The 23,835-nt window shown below is 43.5% G+C and overlaps 2 protein-coding genes across 3 annotated transcripts in view; one reads left to right on the top strand and one right to left on the bottom strand.

Annotated features, from left to right (window-relative positions):
- The window catches only part of hd (humpty dumpty), a 39,647-nt gene extending 32,127 nt beyond the window's left edge, over positions 1–7,520 (bottom strand). The window contains exons 1-5 of one of the 2 annotated variants that reach the window (XM_037425393.2): positions 7,395–7,520; positions 7,101–7,202; positions 6,458–6,650; positions 4,195–4,282; positions 771–863 (exon numbers count right to left, since the gene is read on the bottom strand). In XM_037425393.2, coding sequence (XP_037281290.1) covers positions 771–863; positions 4,195–4,282; positions 6,458–6,650; positions 7,101–7,110 — 384 coding nt within the window. In that variant the 5' untranslated portion in view covers positions 7,111–7,202; positions 7,395–7,520. Of the gene's footprint in view, positions 1–770; positions 864–4,194; positions 4,283–6,457; positions 6,651–7,100; positions 7,203–7,280 lie in introns of both variants that reach the window. The other variant, XM_075895580.1, reaches the window with a different exon arrangement.
- A 286-nt stretch (positions 7,521–7,806) lies between these two features.
- LOC119174478 (serine/threonine-protein kinase 40) lies at positions 7,807–20,218 on the top strand. The gene is made up of 8 exons (XM_037425392.2): positions 7,807–8,084; positions 9,847–9,932; positions 10,172–10,306; positions 10,557–10,784; positions 12,431–12,599; positions 14,507–14,651; positions 15,908–16,027; positions 19,724–20,218. The coding sequence occupies exons 1-8, from the start codon at positions 7,955–7,957 to the stop codon at positions 20,127–20,129; spliced, it is 1,419 nt and encodes a 472-aa protein (XP_037281289.1). The 5' UTR covers positions 7,807–7,954; the 3' UTR covers positions 20,130–20,218.
- Positions 20,219–23,835: the final 3,617 nt, after the last annotated feature.

Genomic DNA, 23,835 nt, shown 5'->3' with positions numbered 1-23,835 from the left:
CATTTATCGTCTTCACAACGGACCCAGCGGTTTCATGATTCAATACATTTGCGACTGTACCAGAGCCAGAAAGGCAACTTTGCCACAATTCGAGTAGGATGGCGTCAGGCACATTAAAAAATCTGAAGGGGCCACTACTAATTTGACGACTTCATTTGTCTTCGGGAAGTCCAAATAGTTCTGAATTGCAAAATTCTAGTCGACCTTGAATCGAATAGCACACACCATTTGAAAAATTATCAGGATTTCATATTCGCCCACCTCTACAAGCTGCAGCTGCAGTACAGGCAAGCCAGCTTCACATATTCCAAACTATCACAGCAAGTAGGGCCTGCATTTATTTCAGGTTTACGCGAGACGTGCAGCCGCAGCGAAGGAATCTTCGCTGGCGCAGCATCAAGCCGTGGCCAGAAATCTCAGGTTCTAGAAAATTGCTTTTGTTTATGTTAACAGCATCTTTTTTTTTTGTAGTCCAGTATTATTCAAGCATTTTACCGCCACTCCCTGTTCAAAAAAGAAGCCTTTTACCACTATGCGAAGCACACAGGAGTCAAATTTTACTTTAACGAAATTTCGATGTAATGAAATAAAGTGCCGACTTTATAAACTTTGTTCATTCCGTATGGGATTCAGAGGAAATGAATGGAGCTGTGCAGACCATATCGGGGCACCTGACCTGGTGCCGGAAGGTAAACGTAGTCGGAGACGGCGGAGAACTAGGAAGTGCTACAGGTCTTATGTTTACATGCTACAACGCACAGTGGGCTCACCTTTTTTGCCTGTTCAGGCTTTGCGCCATCCGCTAGAGAGTGCCTTGTTTCATCATCATAGGAGTCGACGGCAACCTTTGAAACCACGAGTCTCTGAACAGTGCAGTAAATAAAAGAAGAAAATAATGAAATGATTGAGCAATAACATTTGGTCAGAGGCTACACATCAATTAATTTATATCACTTCGGGCAAGCAAGACGCAGGGAAATGACAATATGTACAAGAGTTTTCGCATTCTCTTCTCGACAAGCCAGTCTGTACAGTAACAGCTCGTTATTTCAACAATCATTAATTCAGGAAACCCTATAATTTGGACGTGTTTTGCAGTTGCAGCCAACATATGCACTCTTCAATGGCATTAAACTCTCCTCGATTCGGTCATACTTGGCCACAAACTGGTTATATTAGAACTACCCTCGGAGAGTGCCTAGCGCAAAGCGCTGCGAATGTGCTACACAAAGAGATAAAAAAAACGCGTTCATGGAAGGCCAATCGGCTGTAGGCTTTTCAGAAAGGCGTGGTTACCACCCACAATGATGTTGCTGCTTCGTGAGGGCACGTTTAGGATTAAGACAGAGAAGTCCTGAGCTGCATTCAAGTAGTGAAGAAAATTTGAAATGATGAAAATCGTGACTTTTGCACTGCTCTTATGCATAATAGCTACATCTCAGGAAAATGAAAAGTGCATTAACATAATAGGCACATACTTATTGCTTTCTTGACATTCTCGATAGTTTAGCATTTGGTTAATACGGACAGTTGTGCTTGTTTAGTCTAATCCAAACTAACAAGCTTTTACTGTATGACTGAAAGTTTTGCGTCAACCGCGATGCCCTTCAATATCAATAACGATATCTTAACTAATACAGCAGCATTAATGGATCCATTACTTGAATGCAGTAACATCGTCAGCATACACTTTTTTTATTTTAAAAGTACACCACTGCAATGAGGGAAAAAGTTAAGAGATCTGCGGCACTCCATGAAAGCTGCTCGGGTTCCCCAAGGCCAGCATAATGTTCAAGAACCTGTCATTAACAGTTTTGTCAGATAGAAACAAGCGCATTGAAGAGCCTGGAAATAGTTTTTGAAGGGCCCAGGTTTAATGTCTGCCCAGTAATGCAATGAACAAAGACAGAAGAACCATGTTTTCATTCATTGTGCTACAAGCCACAATGAAGCCTCTCCGACTAGCCCAATTTTCAGTTCCATTAAAGTTTGCCTTCTAACAAGGCACCTCTGTTACATAACACAGAACAATGACATCTAAAAAAAAAACTATTGCTAAACAAATTGGAGCACAATAAAAATAGAGTAACAATTTACACAATCGAAGAAATAACCATAGCACTATATCTTTGTGCCCCAAAAGCACACCTTAAGGGGAGATGCTACTCGAAGACACTTTTTTTTTTAATATTCACCCTAGAGCAATGAAACTTGAGTTGTTTATGGAACAATTTATGCTGATTTCAAATATATAATTAGTTTTCTTTCAAGTTGCTTACTTTTAGCTTTGCTAAATGACAAAGTGAAAACCTCAACCCTTTTGCCCCTTCTCTTTTCATCCATGAACTTCCGTAATTTTTACCATTCATAGTTCATAATGTTTGAAATTAAGTGTAGAGTGCAAATAACTAATTAGAAAGCACATACAAAATATGTAATAGGCGTGAAAAATAGTAGACATAAAAAGTCCTTATTTCACCTACCCTAGTAAAGGTTTACATAAAATTTTTTATTATACAATAAAATATTGAAATTTAAACTAGATAATTGCATCTACCCTATTTTAGAAAAATTTGGGCAAAATTTCATGCAGATCCGAGCACTAGAAGTGCCCAAGAAAGGAGGGGCACAATGAAAAAAAATTTGAGTTTCGAAAAAAACAAGCTTTTAAGTTAAAATTGAGTTTATATTTATGAACGATGTCATTAAATCTGATGAAATTTGCACAACAAAAAGAACAATCCTTCTTTTAGTTGCTACTGCGACTAAAATACGCCAGCCCCATGAGTTTGTTCCTCTCGGCTTTTTCGAACTGACTCCTCACAGACAGGGCCATGAAATGCTAGCCAAACTTCCACTCCATCTGGCAGAGTCTTGTGCCAACTGCAAGCTAAGAAGAAGTTCGACGGGACTGCGAAATCCAAACTAAGTCCAGTGTCATGTCATCTTGTGGCCATGTTTGTGCCACATACCGTCGTACATAATGGCAATGTCGTCCCTTCTAAGTTCTCTCACTGCGAGCTCTTTCAATCACGCAAGATTGGTGCTGACGTCATCCATCGCCGCATCACAAACTTTCCGGCTGACGGGTGTGAATGACTTTTGATGCATAGGTTTTGATTTTGATGCATTGACCGCAAGTTTGGCAGGGATCGCAAGATGGTTTATTTTGATGCATTGGTCGCAAGTGACAATCGCACAAGGGCTTTCACTTGCGAGCAATGCTTTTTTTTTTTCATAACGGAGATAATTATACTAGATAAGCATTGTTCAGCTGCCCTGCTCGACAAGACATGGACCCCGCAAATGGGCTTCACAGCACATACAGGCGCGCAGCGGCCAATGGCGGTCCCCGATTCGTACGCCGCGATAAGCCAGTCGCGGCGCTCGAAAAACGCGCAGAAGTGTGCTTCTTTTTATTATTTCTTGCGCCGCATCAGCGAGGGAAACTGTTGTTGCTCGAAGAGTGAGGCTCGACTCTTCAGCTAATGCGATCAACAATGGCAAATGGCGGCGCATTATCGGCGGCAAGGTGCTCGAAGACTGCACACTTTGGACCTTTTAACAGGCACTTTGTGCTCTTTAGATGCAATCCTAAAGCATTTCCAGTTAAGTCTCGACCTGTACTTTTTTTTTTTTTCACAACAGTAGAGGTACTAATCTTATCACAGGCAAAAATGAAAAAAACGATAATTTTGAAAAAACTCACGTTTTTCGACCCGAACTCCCCTTAACTGAGAAATATGCAGAAACTGGGATCCAGTGTATCATCACGAACTTGGCTTTCATTAACATAAGTTGAAATATCAGTGATTAAAACCCAGTTTGTGCACAGGCATCCTGTGCACAAGATTTGAAAGAAATTTTTTTGATGCAGGTGTGCATTTCATTAACCCTGTGGCTTGCAAGTTGCTTTGCAGAGTTCAACTAATTAGACATTTGTTCAAGTAGCCACTGCTTGGACTCCAAGGCTATTTATATGAGATACACCTCTGAACATCATCCCAAGCTTGTCATAAATGTGGTGCCACAAAAAAACATCAATAATTTTAGCTGGATAATTTATGTTCAAGCGACATGTCAAGGTCACCACCGCTCGAAGATACCTCCCAACCACGTCCAAGTTATAAGCTGGCCGTGAATGGCGGTTAATGCCAAGCAATCCACTCAGGCCAGCACGAAAAACAAACTGACCTGTGGCGACAAAGTTGGTGGAGATGCTGTTGTCCGGTGAAGTAGTGCATAAACTTCTTCCAACCGAGGCTTTTTCTGCACTGGACACCTGTCAGAATAAGCAACATTACCTCAAAGTGCAACATGTAATCAAACAACCAAAGTGCATGAGCACCTCTGTCAAGTGGCAGGATGTTCACAGTTAGTGAAATCGTGGGTTTTTTATCACTCATCTGGAATCAACATTCAAGCTATGGGAGCAGGAGGAAGAACTGGTTCATTTCAAGCAGCCAGGGTTCTTCAGTGTAAACAGAGCTCACGGCTTGAAATGCAACATTTTAGGTCCAACTAATACATATACACTTGTTAGCACTGTCTTTAGTCCACGTCATATCGGCGTAATTTTGACTCAGCCTTTTACGTATCAGAGCTAAGATGACCATTAGCAGAGAGATTCGCAATGACACCATGTGCTTAGGAATTGTACGTACCAATTGTTATACCAGAAGTTTTGATGTCATCAATGAGCAGAGGACATTAGAGTGCAATAACGTTTTTACAGAGTACCCCCATCAGGGTCATGGACAGAAATAGTACAGCAGAGTTGTCAGAATTTTGTTATTTGCTCCACAACGTCATGCACAGCTTCACTGAGCTGATGGATGAGAGGTGGAGAGGAGGAGTGAGGAATGTGGTATACACGGTGACAACTTGACATTAAAGCAAAGGCTACAGAGATGAGGCTTCCGCAAATTTATGTTGCTCCACAAATAGTACAGCAGCTTAAGGTTGCTTTTGGTTTTGCTCGTTGGCATCGTTAATGAGTTTAGAGAATTGTATACACAATAAATGTGAATTTAGATTCTTGTTGATATTGATGGGTTTAATGTCCCAAAACCACCATATGATTATGCGAACACTGCAGTGGAGGGTTCCGGAAGTTTTGACCACCTGGGGTTCTTTAACGTGCACTCAAGTCTGAGCAAACGGGCCTACAGCTTTTTCACCTCCATCGAAAATGCAGCTGCCACAGCCGGTATTCAATCCCACGAGCTGTAGGTCAGCAGCCGAGTACCTTAGCCACTAGACCACCGCGGCGGGGTGAATTTAGATATTTCAGTGTACATTTTAATGTCACATTATGTCTATATTTTGCTTGGAGAACTAAACAGCACGTTTACGGCCGTACACTGACCCACTATGTCATGAATGCCATGAAAAACTGGCCGACTAAAAAACTGGCCTGCTGTAAAGTGGGTGCCGTCCAAGAAATGGAAAGAAAGAAAGGCATTCTTACAAAGATCAATAACTATTTTACCTTCGACATTCCGCAACTGTTTTGGTCTCATAGTAAGTAAGGATTTATTTTAGCGAGAAAAATTATCAGTCACCTTAAGTACTATTTTTTTGGCATGGCAGCTAGCAGGCACGGTCTTCAGTTCCATAGCTTTGGCGGGCGCACGTGGTGCAATCTCATAGCTCGAGAATGAAACCTACGCGACGACTTTAGCGGTCCCTTTGTCCACAGTGAAAATACAAGTGGCCTGGCATTTGCTTAGCAATGGCAAAGACTGCGGTCGGGACTACCGAGGAAGAAGAAGCTGCTCAATCGCACTGCCATCGAGCAGCGAACCATGAGCGATAGCGGCAACAAAAATCTAATCGTGAAGAGAGCTGTGGAAGCTGAAACCAAGCACCACAGAAGCTCCCGAGTTCAGATTGAGGAAAGCAGAGTTTGTATAGGTGAAGAAATGGAGATCCAGAGGCTGGCGACACGAGCCCTTGACCAGTTCAGCTGCGAGAAGCCCAGTAACTGTTAGTCTAAGTGTGTGGTTTGGTCTACTTTACTGGGCTTCTTCCAGCTCTGCTGGTCTTTGATGTGAGTGATAGCAGAAGCCACACATAATTTTTTTGAGGGGAAAATTCAACTTCCCTCTATGCACGCTTGTGCATGTGTTTGCGTGGGTATACATATGCATGCAAAATTGAAGTTTGGAGAGGTTCAATCCTCCCCTTCCCAAACCTGCTACACCAACGGCTTCTACTGGCTCATTCACTTTATCATTTTTGTGCAGTCATGGACCACAACACATACATGTCTGCTGAGAAATCTAACTGTTTGCAAAATGGCTGTTAATGTAAGTTATTTTGGAAAGCACTCCAATGTTTGCTATTGTCGTTTGCAAGTCTTCTAGGTGAAAGACCATCCCTTAGTGCACAAAACAAGGCCAGAAACGTAATGCCAGCACTGCCCTTGCAAATAAGCATAGTAATGCTAGTTTACCGGAAAGGGTTGGTACTGCGTTCACGCTTGACGGGGACAGTTGTAGCACCGTTGATGGCGTTCAGGCTGACCGGTTGTAGAGCTCTGGGTTGGAGACGACGCTTAGCAGCCCTGCTTAGCTTGAGGATATCGTTAGGCTTCATCCATTGCGTCGTCTTTGGAGCGGCTGCGTTTTCGGCGTCTTTTAAGGGGGCTGAAACAAAAAACGCACTACTGAGCACCGCTGGTTCAATGCTCCGAAAGTGCCCTCGGAAAATGATTCGATATGTGGGTTGACTTGAGTTCAGGTTGCGCTGCAATGAGGTATTTGGCTACAGTAACTCATTGCGACAGCTGGAACATTAATTCCTCAACTTGCTATATCCACGTTAAGTAAAAAAAGGCTAAAATTCAATAGCGAATATAGTATGGGGGCATCACCAACGGGTGTTTAAATGACAGCATCCAACGAACACACAAAGTGGAAACACGGCTTCCGCATATGTTTATACGTTAACCATAGTCAAATAGGCAAGGATAGGTAATTGTCAAGTTTGAAAAGGCCCAGTAACACAAGTTACAAGGCATTAAGAGAGGAAAAACCGCCCCGATGCATGGGGCTTTTGTCAAGCTACGCAGATTTGAACTGGCCAGAAAAACTTACCGGACTCCATCGCTTTTTTTGTTTCTCGGCTTGAAAGAAAACTTTAGGTGACTTATGACGCAGAGTGGCTGATTGTGCGTCATTCAGGGTAGTGTTTCCGTGCTATAAAAAGAAAGCAGCAAAATTAGTACACATTCGGGAAGAAACGAACACACGAAGTACAAAGCCAAGTCCTCCCACCCTCCATTGGCGCCTCTCACGACTGACGCCGAAGCATAACAAGCGACGCTTGTGAAGGAGAAAGGTAAACATTTACACGTTCCAGTGTGATAGATTTGGCACAACGGCACTCACCTAAACATCTTGCTGTGCGAGACTGTTCGAAGACTAGTTTGAAAGTAAAGCTACAACGATAAACCGTTGGCGTACCAATTCAGCCGCCACAAACAAAACGATCACGCACGCCACCGTAGATGCCACGCAGAAAATGAAGACGCTAAGTTATATAGTGCTTAACATAACAAAAAAATAGTTCACAAGTGTCAATATAAAAATTATGTTTATTTAACAGTTGATTTATATCTTAAATGCGCCTTTTAAAAGTACAACGTTGTTTCCGACACTAGCGTTGCTGCGAAGCTAACATCTATGGCGGCGTTATGATGTATGTCTGCTATGTTTATTTGCAGTTTGTTGGCAAAATTTTCCCTGCCTTGGTCGATCTGTTGCAGTCATGTTCGCTTTCTTCGCACGGGGAGACGTCTTCGTGCCTGAAAAGACCTTCGCCCAGCGGTTGACAAAGAGCGCTCAGCACATACGGGCAGCAGATTTTACTTCCTAGTGGCTACCCGACGTAAATGACGCCTGTGCTGTCAAGCGGTTCCCTCTTGTAGAGTAATCCGGTCCGTGCGATCATGGAAACGACTTCGCACGACGAAGCCGGTCCTTCAACTCGTAGCGATGACTGCCCGAACAGCGAGTGCCCGAAAGAAGGCACGCCCGTCAAGCTGAATGGAGTCAGGAAGGCGGGCCCATACTTGCTCGGTAAGCAGCCGTAGTGCGTCTCAAATGACGCACTGAGACGATAAGCGCGGAAAACAGCGACTGCTGGACTAATCGAAGTCATCTTTAGCTTCGTAGTTGGCTCAGTGCATAGCTGGGGAAAAAACGCCTCGTGTAATTGCACGGTGTTTTCTTGTTGATGCGCAAGAAGCCAACTGATAAGCCTGTAGCTTACGCAACACGCTAAAAACGCTAGTAAATCTCGCCGGTGTTCCCAACAGTTTTTCACTCCAATTACCTCAGAAGCTTTTGTAACCTATCTCCTCATAACTTTAGAACTTTAGCACCTGTGGTCGCGATCGAGCCCGCAATCGGAGTCGAGTTTCTTGATAATCGTGATTTGCTTGCGAGATGCAGAAGGCAGCCAATCAGAGTCGAGGAATTCGATCCGAATCGGGCTGGATCGCGACCGAAAGTGTCACTTCCTGTCTGTCACATTATTCATATTCCTTCCTGCCGGAACAACATTTTAGTTTCCTGCTACTTCCTCGCGGCTCGTTGCAAACGTGTCCGATTTTTCGCCGAAATGAAAGTATTTCCCACCCTGCTTCACACATTGAATTGCTCAGCTTCTCTGGGTTGCTTTGCCTGGCACAGTTCAGTCTAAAACCTTTGGCTGCTTCTTTTCGGATAGTTCTTCAGAATCATTTTGCTTACAATCTATGAAAAACTAATGGTTTTGTTATCAGTAGGGATGCTGCTAGTACTGCTGCATTAGTAAAAATAATACTTTGTGCACCGAGTAGCTTGTAGTAATTGCTGAACCTTTTTTTTTTTTTTTTTTGGTGAGCAGTGGCATTAGGTTCACCTTGTAAAATATGTTGTATGCCAAATGCAACACCACTTTCTTTGTACATTTGTTACACGTGAAAGAAAACATTATTGCTCACATGCCGGAGCCCGAACCTTGACATGACTCTCAGAAGGGCATTTATTGTTTATACATTGACATATTACATATGTTGGGCCTGTTAATTTGTGTATAGTAGCCATGTCAGATGTTCAGACTATAAATATAATGTACTGCCTCTAGGCCTTGCCTTTACTCTTGCATTACCTCTTCACAGCTCCTTTACTAGACCGTATAAGTTACCATAGGTGTATTCTCAAGTTCTCAAATAGCTTACGAACGCAATATTTTTTTTTTGCACATCCACAAACCAGAACATGTGAGGATCATCATCACATTTATTTTGTTGAGACTGCATATATGCCAACCCCTCTCTATAACAGCTCTTTGCACCATTTTTGATGTATTATATATAAATGACAATCTGCACTGCCTTTATGCACCAGACACGGAAGCCTTGCAGTTATGCGAGGAGCGAGTTCAACGAAGTTTTCCCCTTGTTACTTTAAAACACTGCTGTAACTTGCTCCCCGAACACTACCTCACAGCTCGCTCATTTTCACCTTGTAACATGGCTTTTTTAGGTTGATTTTGGCCATCTTTCTTGCTCTAAGTCTTTCACGCAATTTCATATTTTTAAAATTTTGTTTAAGATGTGTTGTCCTAACTATTGTGACAAAAAAAAACACAGAACAATCTTGCTATTATGTATACATCCTTACATGGAGTTAAGCACTCTGCATGTTATGTATTTGTGGTCATTTCATCATTATAGACCTAAAAAAAGGTGCCCATTCTTTTTATTTTCAGTGTTTTATCTTACTTCCCACTTTATCTTATGTTTTATACTGATTACCCACATCCAGCGATCTCTGAGTGTCCTGCTCATCGCAGGTCCAAAGTTGGGAACTTCTCCAGTGTGCAGCATAACGCAGTGCTTGGCCAAGAAGGAAGGCACTGATGACTTTTATACTATTAAGGTAATGATCCTTTGTTGCTTCAGTGGATCGCAGTGTGTGATCAGATATGTGAAATCGAAATATATTTAGCTATTGCATATTCAACTTCATTTTTAACCGTACTAGTCACGCGCATACTCTGGAAACTTTTTTTACAAGCTGCGGAAGCTGTAAGATCATAAAGTTCCTGCATGAACTTATGTTGTTTCTAGCACACCATTGTGTACAGCTGCACCTACCTGTGGCTGTGATCTTTTTAGGTTCTCATCATACGAAGCCCAGAAGAAGAGACCCAGGAGGACCGCCAAGGCAAAATGCTATTGCATACCGAGTATTCGTTGCTCTCCATGCTTCACAATCAGGACGGTGTTGTGCACCACCATGGAATATTTAAGGCGAGTTCATAATAGTGCCTCTTAACTAGTTGTCTTTTTAGTTTTTTTTATTTTGATTTGGAGCACTTGCAACTAAGCACATGCATTGAAAGAGAATGAACAGCGTATAAAGTTCTTAAAATACTTGACACTGAAGTTGTAGGAGCTACCTGAGTGTATCCCTCGCAGATCTTTCATGTCACTTGTATAGCGGTGCAGTTGTTTTTAACCTGCGACTCTCTCTACATAATAACAACATTCGACACCTCAGGACCGTGCTTGGGACATGCGAGAGACTGCAGAAGGCCTCGTGTACACGGGACGGCAGCAGCGGCGCCTGTGCCTCGTGCTCGACTGCCTGTGCAGGCACGACTTTGGCACGGCCACGGCCGACTTGGTCAACCTGCAGCACTACGTCATTCGGGAGAAGCGCCTTCAGGAGCGGGAGGCCCTCTTCATCTTCCAGGATATTGTGCGCATCGTCACCGCTTTGCACAAGGTCAGTGCCACTAAAAATTACGTCAGCTTTTGGGACTTTTTGTGCCAAAACAAAGATGCAGTTTGAAGGTGCACCTAGAGATCACTTTTTACCACTCAAAGCTCTTTATGTTCACCTAAACTTAGGGGCACGTGCCATCAGGCAGGTATCAAATGGACGTTCTAAGCCGATAAGCCACAAGGGTCACTCTCATGACGATGCCCTTTTGTTATGTTTGAGTTGTTCTTGATGTAAGCGCTTGCGTCGAAGGCCTTGCCACTTGTTGTGGGTCTGAAATGCTCTCATCAGTGACAAGGCCCGCTTGATCACCGGATTACACAATTACATTTAAATAGCTCCATGCTTACAATACAAACTTGTTGGATTCTTGTCAATAAAGCTCAGCTTGCCCAGTGGAACATTCCACAAAATCAAGTTTTGCTAACCTTGCAGGGATGCCACTCATGTCAGGCATTAAAGCCTCGATTGTTTATTAAGGCAGCACCCTGAATCAACTGAAGCTGATTGTTTATAGCAATTGTTTGTCTTGTGGTCAGTAAACACTGGCACTGCTGTAAAGGGAGGTAGAGGCTTTGTATTATTTTGAAGGTGTGAAAAGCTATCAGGTGTACACTGGTAGTCTGCCCGCAAGAAGCAGAAGTGTGGTCAGACAGGCTGCTGAGAGGCAGCAAAAACTTGAAATGGCTACATTCGACTGAAGCTGTGAGCCAGCAAACAGACCATTTGTACATCTGAAAATTTGCTTAGATCTTCAGTCTCGTAACAGTATCACTTGTCAGATTAGCATACGTATGCAAAGAATTTTCATATTGTGTTAGCAGTAGGACTGACCCATTGGAAAAGGCTGTTAGTGAAGAAGCGACAGAACAGGAACAGGAAGACTGGCAGCGCTGAAGCAGTTCTTTTGTTTTGGCTCAGGCATGTGCACACCACGCTCCTATTAGTTTGACTAGTCACCATCGCTTCCTATCCAGCAGTGCATGTCTCATCTCTTTGTCCAGAAAAAGTATAGTTGTGGAAAGGATATTGAATTCCCTGTTGTACCAGCTGTTTCAATTGTATGGTGTCTCAAGAGAATGTATCTTACAAGTTGCGACATTAGGTTGTTAGTTAATGGTGCAGCATTTCGTTTTCGCCGTTGTGGCAAGCTGTTACATGCTACATGTAACTTCCCTTTGTGAGCTGCTGCCCTGCTTATCAGTGCTGTGAGTTTCTCTTCACCCTCTGTTTGATGCAGGCCTGCATGTGGCTTGAGTTTAGACATTTCTACAGAAGAGAGAAAAGACACCAATCGGCTTTGGCATGGGAGTACAAAGGCTGACATGCAATGACCCAGCTGTGACACGCCTGTTTAGCACGGTCCAGAAAGGCCTGTGGCTGTGCCCAGGGGGCCGTCTGTGAAAAAGGTCTACATGGAAGTAATGTGACGGGATGGAAGCGAGAGTTGGCATAAAGGGAAGTGCGAAGTGATGATTTAAAAACAGTCTGTGAAACTAAAATTGAAATTCTCCCCAAACATTGCACAATCGTGTTTATCTCGCACTCGCCGCTCATTTGACAGTGTCTTTATTCCTGACCAGTAACGGGATTCAAAGAACTGCGTTGTGAAATCACTCGCTTCTCTGGCCCCTTGGCTTCTCGTGCAGCTGAACATAGTTCACCGGGACCTGAAACTGGGCAATATGGTTTTCGACAAGCGGAAACGGAAGGTCACCATCACAAACTTTTGCCTTGGCAAGCACCTCATCAACGAGAATGACCTTCTTAAGGACCAACGCGGAAGTCCCGCCTACATCAGCCCCGACGTGCTCAGCGGTAGGTGAGAATGTTGTTGCACGTCTGGATGTGTACGTGGGTTTTGTTTTAGTGCAATAGCAATCATATGGACACTCGAGGTACATTTTTGTCGTCACTCTATAAAGTTCAAATTGGTAAGTTTACCCCGTATCTTCTGTGTGCGAGCAAACGTTTGCAAAGGCTGCAGATGGGCATCTCAAGCAGGGATGTGCTGACCAGCTACATCAAGCGAAAGAGCGTGAAGAGGCGGCAGTATGGAGGCTTGCTTGGACAACATCTGTGACCTTTAATCAGAAGGGTGCAGTTTTATTATTACAATTTTAGTTTAAGGAAGAAAATAATTTTTGAGCTTTCGCATGGAGAACTTCAAGGCAAAGGCTGTTGTGTGACCAAGTGGGAAGATAGCTGGGAAACTTCAAAAATTATTTTCTTCCTTAAAACGAAACTTGTAATGATAAACTTTGCCACATAAAGAGAACTGTTTATTTCCTTTCGAGCTAGGTATAAAGGTGATTTTTAATTGAACCACCACCTCGTGACAATTGCATCTCAATATGGACAAAAATGGCGATTTTGTGAAATTAGTGATTTTTTATCGTAAAGTTTAGGAGCTCAAGAGGTCTCAAAGTGTTTTTTCCACAAAACATACCTTCTGTTGAGCAAGTATTCATTGGTCAGATATTCATACAAACTGCAATGATAGAATGGAAAAAACGCAAACATAACACATTTTGTCAAAATTCTTGGAGACGTGCGTGGCAGAAAAATTGCATTAATATTATTAGCTTCAAATACCTTACACAGGCTCTTTTACTTACCATGTAGACCAAGTTTCATATAGAAACAAAAAACAGTACTTTTAAAAAAAGCTTTTCCCGAACAACACCTTAGACGACATTCTGAGAAGTTCAGAAGACACCCACATGACCGAAAAATTTTTTCTGTCCAGAATATCCTAGCAATTTACTGTTCGCAATACAGTAAATCAGCACGATTTTTTTCTCATACATTTGAGATGGTTTCCGAAATAGCTGGTACGTTTGGCGTGGAATGACCCTCCTGTCATTTCTCGTGTCCAGTGCAGGCACAGTGTGTAGCCCCTTAAAGGCATCGCTTGTTGAATGCATATGTTAAATGTAATTCACTCATCTTCCATGGCGTACACTAATGGGAATTACCAAATAAGTTTAGACTGATCAATCATTTTTTTAGAATTCTTTTGTCCTTAATATTGAGCCATCAGTTCTTAATCAGAAGAGGACATGAAAATCAGTTCCATATTTCACAAGCCATGCTGGCCTCTCTCTGTTTTTCCAGTAAAAAGGAAGTGTTACACCTATGTCTCATTCATATGATTGACAATGAATTAGGACAGTGTTGGATCTTCATAGTCTTGTTCAACTAGTATTTATTGCCGCATCATTGGATTAAGTAGAGGGCTAGACTAAAGAAATGTAAATAATGTTGCACAATAGCTCCCCTCAACACGCTGTGTACCTTGTGCACTTTGGTTTACATTGACTGGGCTGCATAAAGTGCCTGCACCCTAAAACAAAAGAATGTATACAGGGTGTCTTTCTGCCACACAACAGTAATGACTTGCTTGCTCTCTTGAAAAATGTGTGCTTACTTCCAATAAAGAGAGCTATGTCATGCCGATAACCGCGCGTTGCTCACAACTGGGAAGTATGTGGCGCGTCACTATGACCCAAGGAAAGCACACGAGATAGGTGATTATTGTCGTGTGGTCGAAGTGTACCCCAGATACACTATTTTTGTCCAAATGTAGCCAAGTAAGGACTCACTTGAGACATGCTTAGTCCTGTCAGAAATTATCACCATCGTATGCCATTGCAGAGACTGGATAGAAGAGGCCCAAGAAGTCATTGTCTTTAGTGACTGCAGTGGTGTTATCTGCCTTGCAGGGAAGCCCTACTTGGGCAAGCCGAGTGACATGTGGGCGCTGGGTGTGGTGCTGTTCACCATGCTTTACGGACAGTTTCCGTTCTATGACTCCAACCCGCAGGAACTGTTTAGGAAAATCAAGGCTGCTGAATTCACCCTACCCAAGTAAGTGTTGTTTCTTTAGGGCATGCACAGCCATCTGCTCTTTCTTTCTTTTGGCACCATAACAATGCCTTTGCAGTCCACAGTGCAGTGTAAATTGAAGCAGCAGCAATGCTATTATGAAGACTTGCAGTTTACACTAGAATAAGCCCATAAAACCATTGAACACCACTGTCAGCATCTGTCTTTTTCTTTTACCCTTGAGTGGCCATGAAATCTTCCAAAAAATCTGAGAATTTTTTTGGTGTGCCAAATATGTGACGTTCTTATACACTGGGCATGTAGCAGGGCAGCAGTAGAGTATGAATTATTATAAATGGCCGAGGAATGGTTCATTGAGTACACAGAGGCCCTGCAACACTTTTTGAGCATGGTCAGAAAATGCGGTTGATCGGTAGTCAAGGCTCCCAAAAACACGCAAGCGAAATTTTATTGTGTAGTGCGTGGCCTGGAATTCACAAGACAGTGTAAAAGTGAGCTAAAAATTGCTTTTCTTTTCTTGTCAAATGGTGCTATATACCAAAAAAATCATTTTGGTATATGCTCAAGTATCACACCACGGGCTGATTTTAGTGTAGCGTGCTTGGGAGTTACTGGGGCCACCGCGAAAGACCGCAACTTGTCCATGCGCACGCGCGCGATCGCACTTAAACGCTGCGCATTCAAAGAAAAAAAAAAGAGAAAAAAAGAAAGTGCTTAAGATCACCAGGGGCGCGTGACGTACCTTCTTCTCACGTGCCAACTATACCTGCTTAGCTTCCAGCACATTCATAAGAACGAGAGAAGAAAGGAAACAATTACAGCGTGCAACAAATCTTTGTAACTATGCTCGTTCTGGACGGGCTCTAAAATTTTTTGCGGTGGTGAATTCACGAAGCAATAAGCTACCTTAGTGACAACAGTACTGAAAGTTGGGCGAGTTGGTACTCATTCATGACTTCTTTGCACAAACACGTACACGGACACAAGGCGCCCGTGTTGTTTGCCTCTTTTCCTTGTGTCCGTGTACGTGTTTGCGCAAAGAAGTCATGAATGAGTACCTTAGTGAATCCATTCTATGGCTACTTGGAAAAGTATTGCAAGGCCCCTTTAAGATTTGGGCTCTAGGCTGTGTTCGGAGATTGCGAAGCTTTTCTTGGTATGCCGTGGTCCACACGATTCTGCTATCGATCATGCATGCTTGGTTAGTGCAAACTGCCTGGCACACTGTCATACAGTACAGCGTTTGAGGTGTTTTTGCCCCTGACTTCATTGTGCAGGGAATCACCTCTTTCGGAGAACACGCGGATGGTCATTCACAAGCTTCTCGTTCTCAACCCCAAGCAGAGGATGAAGGCTGATGAGGTGCTTGAGTCCGTCACAAGCACATTGGCTGTGTGGTATGTTTTTCTTTGTTGAGCGTATTGAAACAGCATGCTTCAAGGTCATGTAAACTTTAACCACACTCTTCGATGATTGATCCTCTCCAGTCTACACTGTGTCTGTGTGTGTTGCTCTAACTAGATCTGTTTTTTAGGGTTTGGTTTATATTCTTTCGTGTATTGCTTAGCACACGAGACATAGACGTGTTTTTTAATTTCAGTTACTTTTTAATGCTGCCAGTACGCAAGTAAATGCAGTAAGTAGCCGAGGAAGGCATCTACTTGAGATGAGTTGAATTTCCCCAGAAATTGGTGCGTGTTATTGTGCATACGTGAATAATGAACCAGAGGACACCGTTTTCAAAAAACATAATTTCAGAGTTTTAGTGTACATAATGAGCCTTTTTGTGGAAATTGACACCACTATGAACTGTGAAGTGTGCGTACACTGCTGAACAGATGCTTAAAATGCTATACAAGAAGCACATATGGTAGAGTCTTCTTGTCTTTTGAAAAGAATCAGCTCATAGGCTATTTGATAAGTATTCTTGGGTATCCAATTTTTGCAGTGCACATGAATGGAGACAATGAAGGAACATGGAGAAGTGTAGGAACGTGCCAGTCCACATTATGTGTTCCTTTCTGGTCTCTATCTATATGCACTTCACAAACTTTGTCTTCCTTTGCTGTCACCACCTGTTAATTTTATTACAAAACACTGCTATCATTCCAATTCATGGCACTCAACTTTTTCTTTGAGAGCAGCGCCATTGACCCAACTAAAAAAGCACTTTACCACAGCTCGCTCCCTATAGCTTCTAGTGAACGCGATGGGACGTCAACTGTATTCCTAGCAGCTTGAAAGAGACTTTTCTGAATATAGTAATACAAGACATATTTTTTTAAGTTACCCGTTGTAAAAAAACTGTTCATAGTGTTTAACTGTTTATGGTGCAGCCATGTCTACAGCACGTCTAATCATGAAGATTAGTACCCATTCATTTAGGCCCTCCATGAATGCTTATGCAAAATACAGCACAAGCACAATCCTTGGTGCTCAGCTAGAATTTAAAAAAAAAACATAATTCCAAGGGACGCCACAAGGCTCCGTAATATCACCATTACTTTTTATTTTAGTGCTATTGGGGCTACGAGAGAAATTAATGGAAATACCCAGACTTTATCACAATATATACGCGTACGACATCACCCTCTGGGTTCCAGGAGGAGGTTGTGACGGTCACGTCGAGAGAACGCTACAGGTGGGTGTAGACAAAGTTCAGGAGTACTTGCAAGGAACGGGCCTCGAGTGCTCAGCAACCAAGTCAAAATTTTAATCCACAATCCCACAAGCACAGGCCGCAAAACCCCACGTGGCGAGGAAAGGGAATTCTTCAAAATACATGTTCTGTTGGCAGACGCCACTCCCATACCACACGTAGGCAGAATTCGAATTTTGGGTTTACACATACGTACAGGCAAACGGCCATAATGGTGAGACTGTGCGCCGACTCCGTCGTTCAGTAGACGACGCTATCAGACTTTTGCGTCGTATCACGAATAGATGTAACGGTCTGTGTGAACACTGCGCAATTAGTCTCGTGCAAGCCTACGCAATAAGCCAAATAACATACGTTGCCCCTTACCTCAAGTGGATAGGCTCAGAAAAAAAAAAAAACTGCGTGATACGAAAGGCTTTTAAGGGAGCTATCGGCCTCCCGATCAACGCGAGTACCGAAAGATTTCTAGAGCTAGGACTTCACAACTCACTCGACGAGTTAATTGAGGTCCATGACATTGCGCAATACAAACGCTTAACCAAATGAAAGACAGGTCGACACATCCTTGAGTCGCTGGGCATCAGATATCACGCTCAGCAAGGAGAAAAGGTGGAGGTCCCTGCCTCAGTCCGCGACCGCTTGATCGTTCTGCCGATTCCTAGGAATATGCACTCGACGCACCACATCAGATGGCGTAACGAGCGTGCTAGACAGCTTCAAAAGAAGTTTGGTAACAGTACGGACGTGGTATACGTAGATGCTGCGAGATATGGAGAAGGGAGAAGAGCCCACGCACCTGTGGTCGTTGACCTTCAGGGCAAATGCCTCGCGGGCGCCACTGTGACGATGGGACACACGGAGGTGGCCAAAGAAGCCGCGATAGCCTTAGCACTCGCCGCAGCGCTGCATGCAGAGATTGTGATAAGCCACTCGCAGGCGGCAGTCCGCAGTTTTGCGCGCGGCCGTACCTCGCGGGAAGTGGCCCGCATCCTTCAAATGTGCAAATATGGCGACTCGACGTCGCACTCACAACCCCGAATTCCAACAGTTTTCCTCCTATGGACCCCGGCACACACCAGCGTTCCGCTCGCGGGGAATGAGGTGGTCCACGTCGCGGCTCGAGGTCTCACTCGCCAAGCCGCGGCTCAGAATGTGGCCACCGCCTCTGACTCCGACAGCGGGGCGATGCATCTCTTGGATCAAGGCTCTTTGATAGGCACGTAGCAACAAGATTCAGAATGGTCATGGGGTGATCGTTTTACAACGTTCCATGACATCACCCTACAGGCTCGAAAGGCGTAGGTTCCCGCCACCACACGAGAATTTAAACGGGCGCGATGCTGTTTACTCCAAACCTATTTCTAGTCTAGCCCGGTCGTTCTACGCCACCTCTACCCGAACATATACCCCACCGATATGTGTAAAGCATGCGAACATAGAGCAAGGCTGAGCCACATGCTCTCGGAATGTGCCGGCGACGACAGTCGTGAAAACACCACCAATCGCGATGTCCCTATAGCGGCCGTCAATACCAAATCATTGGGAGCCTCGAGATCACTCGTTCCTGCCGCTGGGAGGCGGCCCTCCAAAGCCCAGAGCTGAACGACCAACTCTGGGCCGTTCGGCAGGCCAAGGATGTCGCCCATGTCCTGGAATTACGAGCCGCCACCTAAAACCGAGACCGAATTGCCGGCCCATTGTGTCCAATAATGTCTTTTCTCTCTCTCCAAGGGACACGCTATTCCCAGTTGCATTTTCTTTTCTCCTCTTCAAGGGGCACTGACATGAAAGCTTTCAGTTGTCCCTTTTCTGTCTCCTATGAAAGGGCAAGTCTTCAAAAGCCTGGCAAATGTACTGCTAACCGTCAGTGCACTCTAAAAACGTAATTACGGTGTGTAAAAACTAGTTTCGGTTCGTACCATGACATCACAACGTGGCATGAGCTTCTTGTCACATGCTTGCGCAACATGTTGTGACGTTTCCCGCACTGTGTCTCCGTCGGTGACGTTGAAGTGGCCATGTTGAATGTTCTTGTGACGCACAAGTGGACATTTTGGAAGTTTTCGTACCAAACGTCATCAGAACTAGCCAGACCACTGTGTGAAATCACCAGAATCAGTACTGTAGCCTGACGTTAAGCAAGTATCCATGTCGGAAGCGGGGCCCAAGACAAAATTACTTTAATATCAATTTAGAATATCTTATCAGCATTCGCTGTGCTTCACTCTTGCTCAAAGCCGTATCTACCAACGGGGGATTTGTATGGCAGAGTAAGAGTGCCATCAAAGGTCTTGTGTATTGTCTGGTCTGTTCAAGCAGTTCAAGATACTGTAAATCTTGCTCAACTAAAGCAGTTGTTTACGCTTTGCCTGGAAACCTTGACTCTAGTTTATTTGCTGGCCTACCAACTCGGTACGTTCTTCTATTTCGACAGGAATTCCCTAGCAACCAGTGGAAAGCCTCTCCAAGTTGTGCCAGACATTGATGAGGACGATAACACGCGCAGCGAGGAAGCCAACACGCTCAAGAGTCAAGAGCAGTCCTCTGCCTCGGCAAGTGTGGCCGCGTCGCCGTCCTCCTCCGGTCTGGCCGAACTGCAACACCCTTCAGGAAGCAACGTGGGGGACTTCATCTTTGGTACGCGCCTCAGCATCGGTTACGCGCCGTACACTCGAAAGCCCCCTGTAGTCAGCCCTCCCGCCAAGAGGAGACAGCCCGGCGTGCTGCCCATCCAGCGAGTGCACGTTGACGCCCGTCCCCTGACCGCTATCGAGAGCATGCAGTACCACAACATGCTGCGCCACACCGCCTCCTCCTCGAGTTCTTCGTCGTCCTCCTGATGTCCACACTGACAGTCGAGGAAACGTTCAATATCAGTGTGAAACCCCACCGGAAAAGCTTGTGAAAATAGCCCTCACGCTGGTCTGTGCACAAAAAGCCAGTGGTGTCTGTACTACCTTTGGGAGGCGCATTAGCATCTCCAAACAAATAATCGTCGGTCTCGCTTGCACTTCTTCTCGTGAAAATTTCAAGCGCGCAACTTTCTTGTCGGGAATGCGTGTTATGTTGATAACGGGCATGCTGTTTGTGGCCGAGTGGTACCAGACGTTCAGCATTGTAGAAGCGAAAGGCACTGATAATGGCGACAATTTTTGTTTGGACGATGATAATTGGGTTCAACATGAGCTTCAACCGGTGTATTTTTTTTGTTCTTTGGCAGTGTACCACGAAAGATGAGACTGGACACTCAGGGCAAAAATATGGTGCAAGCTACACAACCACTTGTTCTCTTGTCACACTTTTACTTGTTTGTATCATACACATCATTCTGTCACTCGCTTGTCCCATTACTTGCACAGTAAAACTGTGCCGTAACAAAGGTTCGTCTGACACACAAAGGTAGCTCTGTTGTTTCCTGCATTTGTTATAAATGTATGTTTGATGAGCGTGGATGTCGGTCAGAAAAACATGCTTTTTTTATTCACTGTACTTATGATTCCCCTTTTTGTCTGAGTTTGTTGTGTCGAGGTTAAGTTGTAGTTTAGTCTAGTGACAGTTACTGCTGTCCTTGGGAATTCGGAACAAAGGTGGTAATGGTAAGGTAACGGGTTACAACTTTCTACTCGCCAAGATTTGTCTATATTCTGCCACAGATCATTGTGCCCTCTGATCAGGTTTGTCATTCCAGCAGCCACATTTACTGAATTCCATAGTGCTGTAAAGCGAATGTATTCCATGCTTTCACAGTGCTACATAATTGATTTGCGCCACCCTTGACTTGTGGCTCGAGCCTTGCTTACAGAAGAAATTTGAGGTAGTTTGTGGAAGATGTACTGGTTGTACTACCTATCTATGTGTCAAGGCAGCCAGGTTTAAGATGATCACTCTGCCCAAGCAGGAGACAGTGTTTTCTACACTTAACAGCTACTTTTTTTTTTTCTTAAACTTTTCTCTGAGCAATGAGAACCCCAGTAGAAAGCAATGCTACAAAAAACCGGTGACTTACTGAGGTGTGCTTAGTGTGACCAGCTTATTTTTGGTGGTGGAAGCAATTTCACCTCCATTGCTGTAGGGACCTAACCATCTAATACAGACATGTCCAGCCTTGCAAGCAATTGGAATGTCATCGTCTCTTACACCAAGTTGGCTTCCGCCACAATTCCCCTAGCAGCAACGATCACCTGCTATTTTGAAGTCTTAGCGATAACTTTAGTGCATAAATTACTGGCTTGTAATGTTTCAAGCGAAACAATTGTACTTCCTTATTAAAGATTGGTAAGATGTAATATAGGGCAATTAATTGCACTTGTTGTGGTTTGGAATGCGCTAGGACAAGATCATAACTCATGTAATTCTTCTGCTACAGATGTCGTTTCACTATGAGTGTTCTTATAACACTGTCCCTCCTTGCACAAATTTTCTTTGCACGATCATTTCGTTACAAAAAAAAAGGCTACTACAGGGGTGTACGAGATAAAGTGCAGCTATTTTTTGTTCTTGTCAGAAGCTTTGTCATTTTGTGAGAACAATTTTTTGTGCATTCAATGCCTTTTGTATCATACTTGTCTTATATGTTTTTCATTTATTTTCACGCAGAAAAAGTTGTTCGAAATTGTGTGAGCAGTTATGCTACAACTAAAAAAAAGACGTTTGTCACATAACTTAATCAAAGCACCTTGTACTATAAAGAAGGCTCCAGCCACTTGAAGGTTGCCCTCCTCACAATATTCATTTGTCTTTTCTCCTGCACTCCTTCATCAAGCACTCAAGGTTAAACTATGCTTTGCGCGACTCTCTGCTGGTGCACTATGCAAAATGCCCGATAAAATGTGTAAAACCATATCTACCTGTACACTACTCGCTCAATTGGTTTGTAAACAATTGTAAAAGCATTTCATGGTCCCCTACACCTTTCCTTTATTACGCACTTTAATAATTGTCAGGGCTTTACATCCCAAAACCACGATAGCATTATGACAGAGGCTGTAGTAGAGGGCTCTGGAAAAGTATAGGGCTACCTACTGCTGGACAATATGCCTTGTGAATACTAAAGAAACATTTGCAGAAACAGTGCAAAGAATCTTAAAAGTCCACTGAGCTTTGTGCAAAGTTTTTTTAGGAAGTTGTAGTCGTGTAACATTTTGGGCTTGGCTTAATTTCACATTTGTCTTTATTTTCCAGTGTAGGAGACTTTACTTCTCACAAAAACACTTACCTTCTCTCTCTTTTCTTTTTCCGATTATAGCAGTAGTGGCAACACTGTAGTGACAATTACAATCGGCATTGATTATTTGTTGTAAGTCTAGTTATTGATTTAAGCTTGAATGATTTGTTTACTCATGTATTCAACTCCGTATGGTGCTGTGTAATTACAAGCATCATCACAAGCAAAGTTCACCTCATATTGCATTCGTCAATTTTTTTTCCCTATGTGTCCCTGTGAAATTATCATCTGTTGTAGTACAGTTTTACAAATGCACTCAAATGAAATATTTGTATAAATTTCATATACTACCTCTATATGTTCACTGTTTTACTGCATAAAATACATGAAACTGAAGGTAACAACACATTGTGGGGATCACAATCTGGCATATACAGCCCAGTGCTGCATATTTATACTCCATGACACACGACTCATCGCATAAGCTAATGGCAGATTTTCTCTCGTGTTGCTGACATCACTTGCCTGTTTTCATGAAAACAGTGCATCTTTGTAGCACCGCACCTTATAAAAATCTCTAGATCATTTCTCATTTTTATGCTGAAACGGGTCTTCATTTTGCTAATGCAAAGCAAGCAGTTGACTGTCAGGAAGGGAATATTCGTCAATGTGATGACCAACAGTGACTTAAGAACAATGCATACTGTGAGTATAAACAAACTCACGATATTTTCACACAAGTGCATAACCAGACTCTCCTAACAATTTATGGCCACAGCATCACTATGCATAAACTCATGGGTTGCCTCAAACCCACGCATAACTTTTCTGACATACGATCAAACGTGAAAAATCCCTGGACAGAGCACATATGCCGAAGAAGACGCGAATTCGGCGAGTGGGTGTGGTTTCATGATAAAAATATATAACAGCGCTTATTTTATATACAGGTCGAAAGAAAGGTGAGGCGCACCCAGCCCTGAAACTTGCAACTGGTTTAGTGAAAACAATGACTCATGCTCTGTTCTCGAGGCGAGCGCGCATGCTCACTGTCAAAGAGGAATCGCATGTCAAACCGCTAGCCTCGTGCAAGCACTCTAGTCTCCCCTATTTATCTGGCCCGTTTCTTTGAAGTTCGGCGCTGTTTGTGTTTCATCTTTTCTCCGTCTCGTGCTTGAAAATAAGCGCTGTTTTATATTTTTACCAGGGCTTATATGCTGTAAATTTAAGCTCTTAACTCGCTGCTCTTTCAGTAACACTGTAAATTGTCATTTCCATCCACACTCTATGTGCGATCTTCTTTGCAATCTCTTAAAAATCTCAGTATCAATTAAAAGTACTGTTTGTGCAACAACGATGTGTCCTATTTGCGCTCAAGTACA

This window comes from Rhipicephalus microplus, chromosome 5 (genome assembly GCF_043290135.1).
Source record: "Rhipicephalus microplus isolate Deutch F79 chromosome 5, USDA_Rmic, whole genome shotgun sequence".
NCBI classification, from domain to species: domain Eukaryota; kingdom Metazoa; phylum Arthropoda; class Arachnida; order Ixodida; family Ixodidae; genus Rhipicephalus; species Rhipicephalus microplus.
Note: the sequence above shows the minus strand (reverse complement) of the source record. Positions and strands in the feature narration are given on the sequence as shown.

Coding starts and splice junctions, on each gene's coding strand:
- LOC119174478 (XM_037425392.2), top strand. CDS start 7,955: ATGGAAACGACTTCGCACGACGAAGCCGGTCCTTCAACTCGTAGCGAT. Junction 8,085..9,846: donor GGCGGGCCCATACTTGCTCG/GTAAGCAGCCGT, acceptor TGCTCATCGCAG/GTCCAAAGTTGGGAACTTCT. Junction 10,785..12,430: donor TCGTCACCGCTTTGCACAAG/GTCAGTGCCACT, acceptor CTTCTCGTGCAG/CTGAACATAGTTCACCGGGA.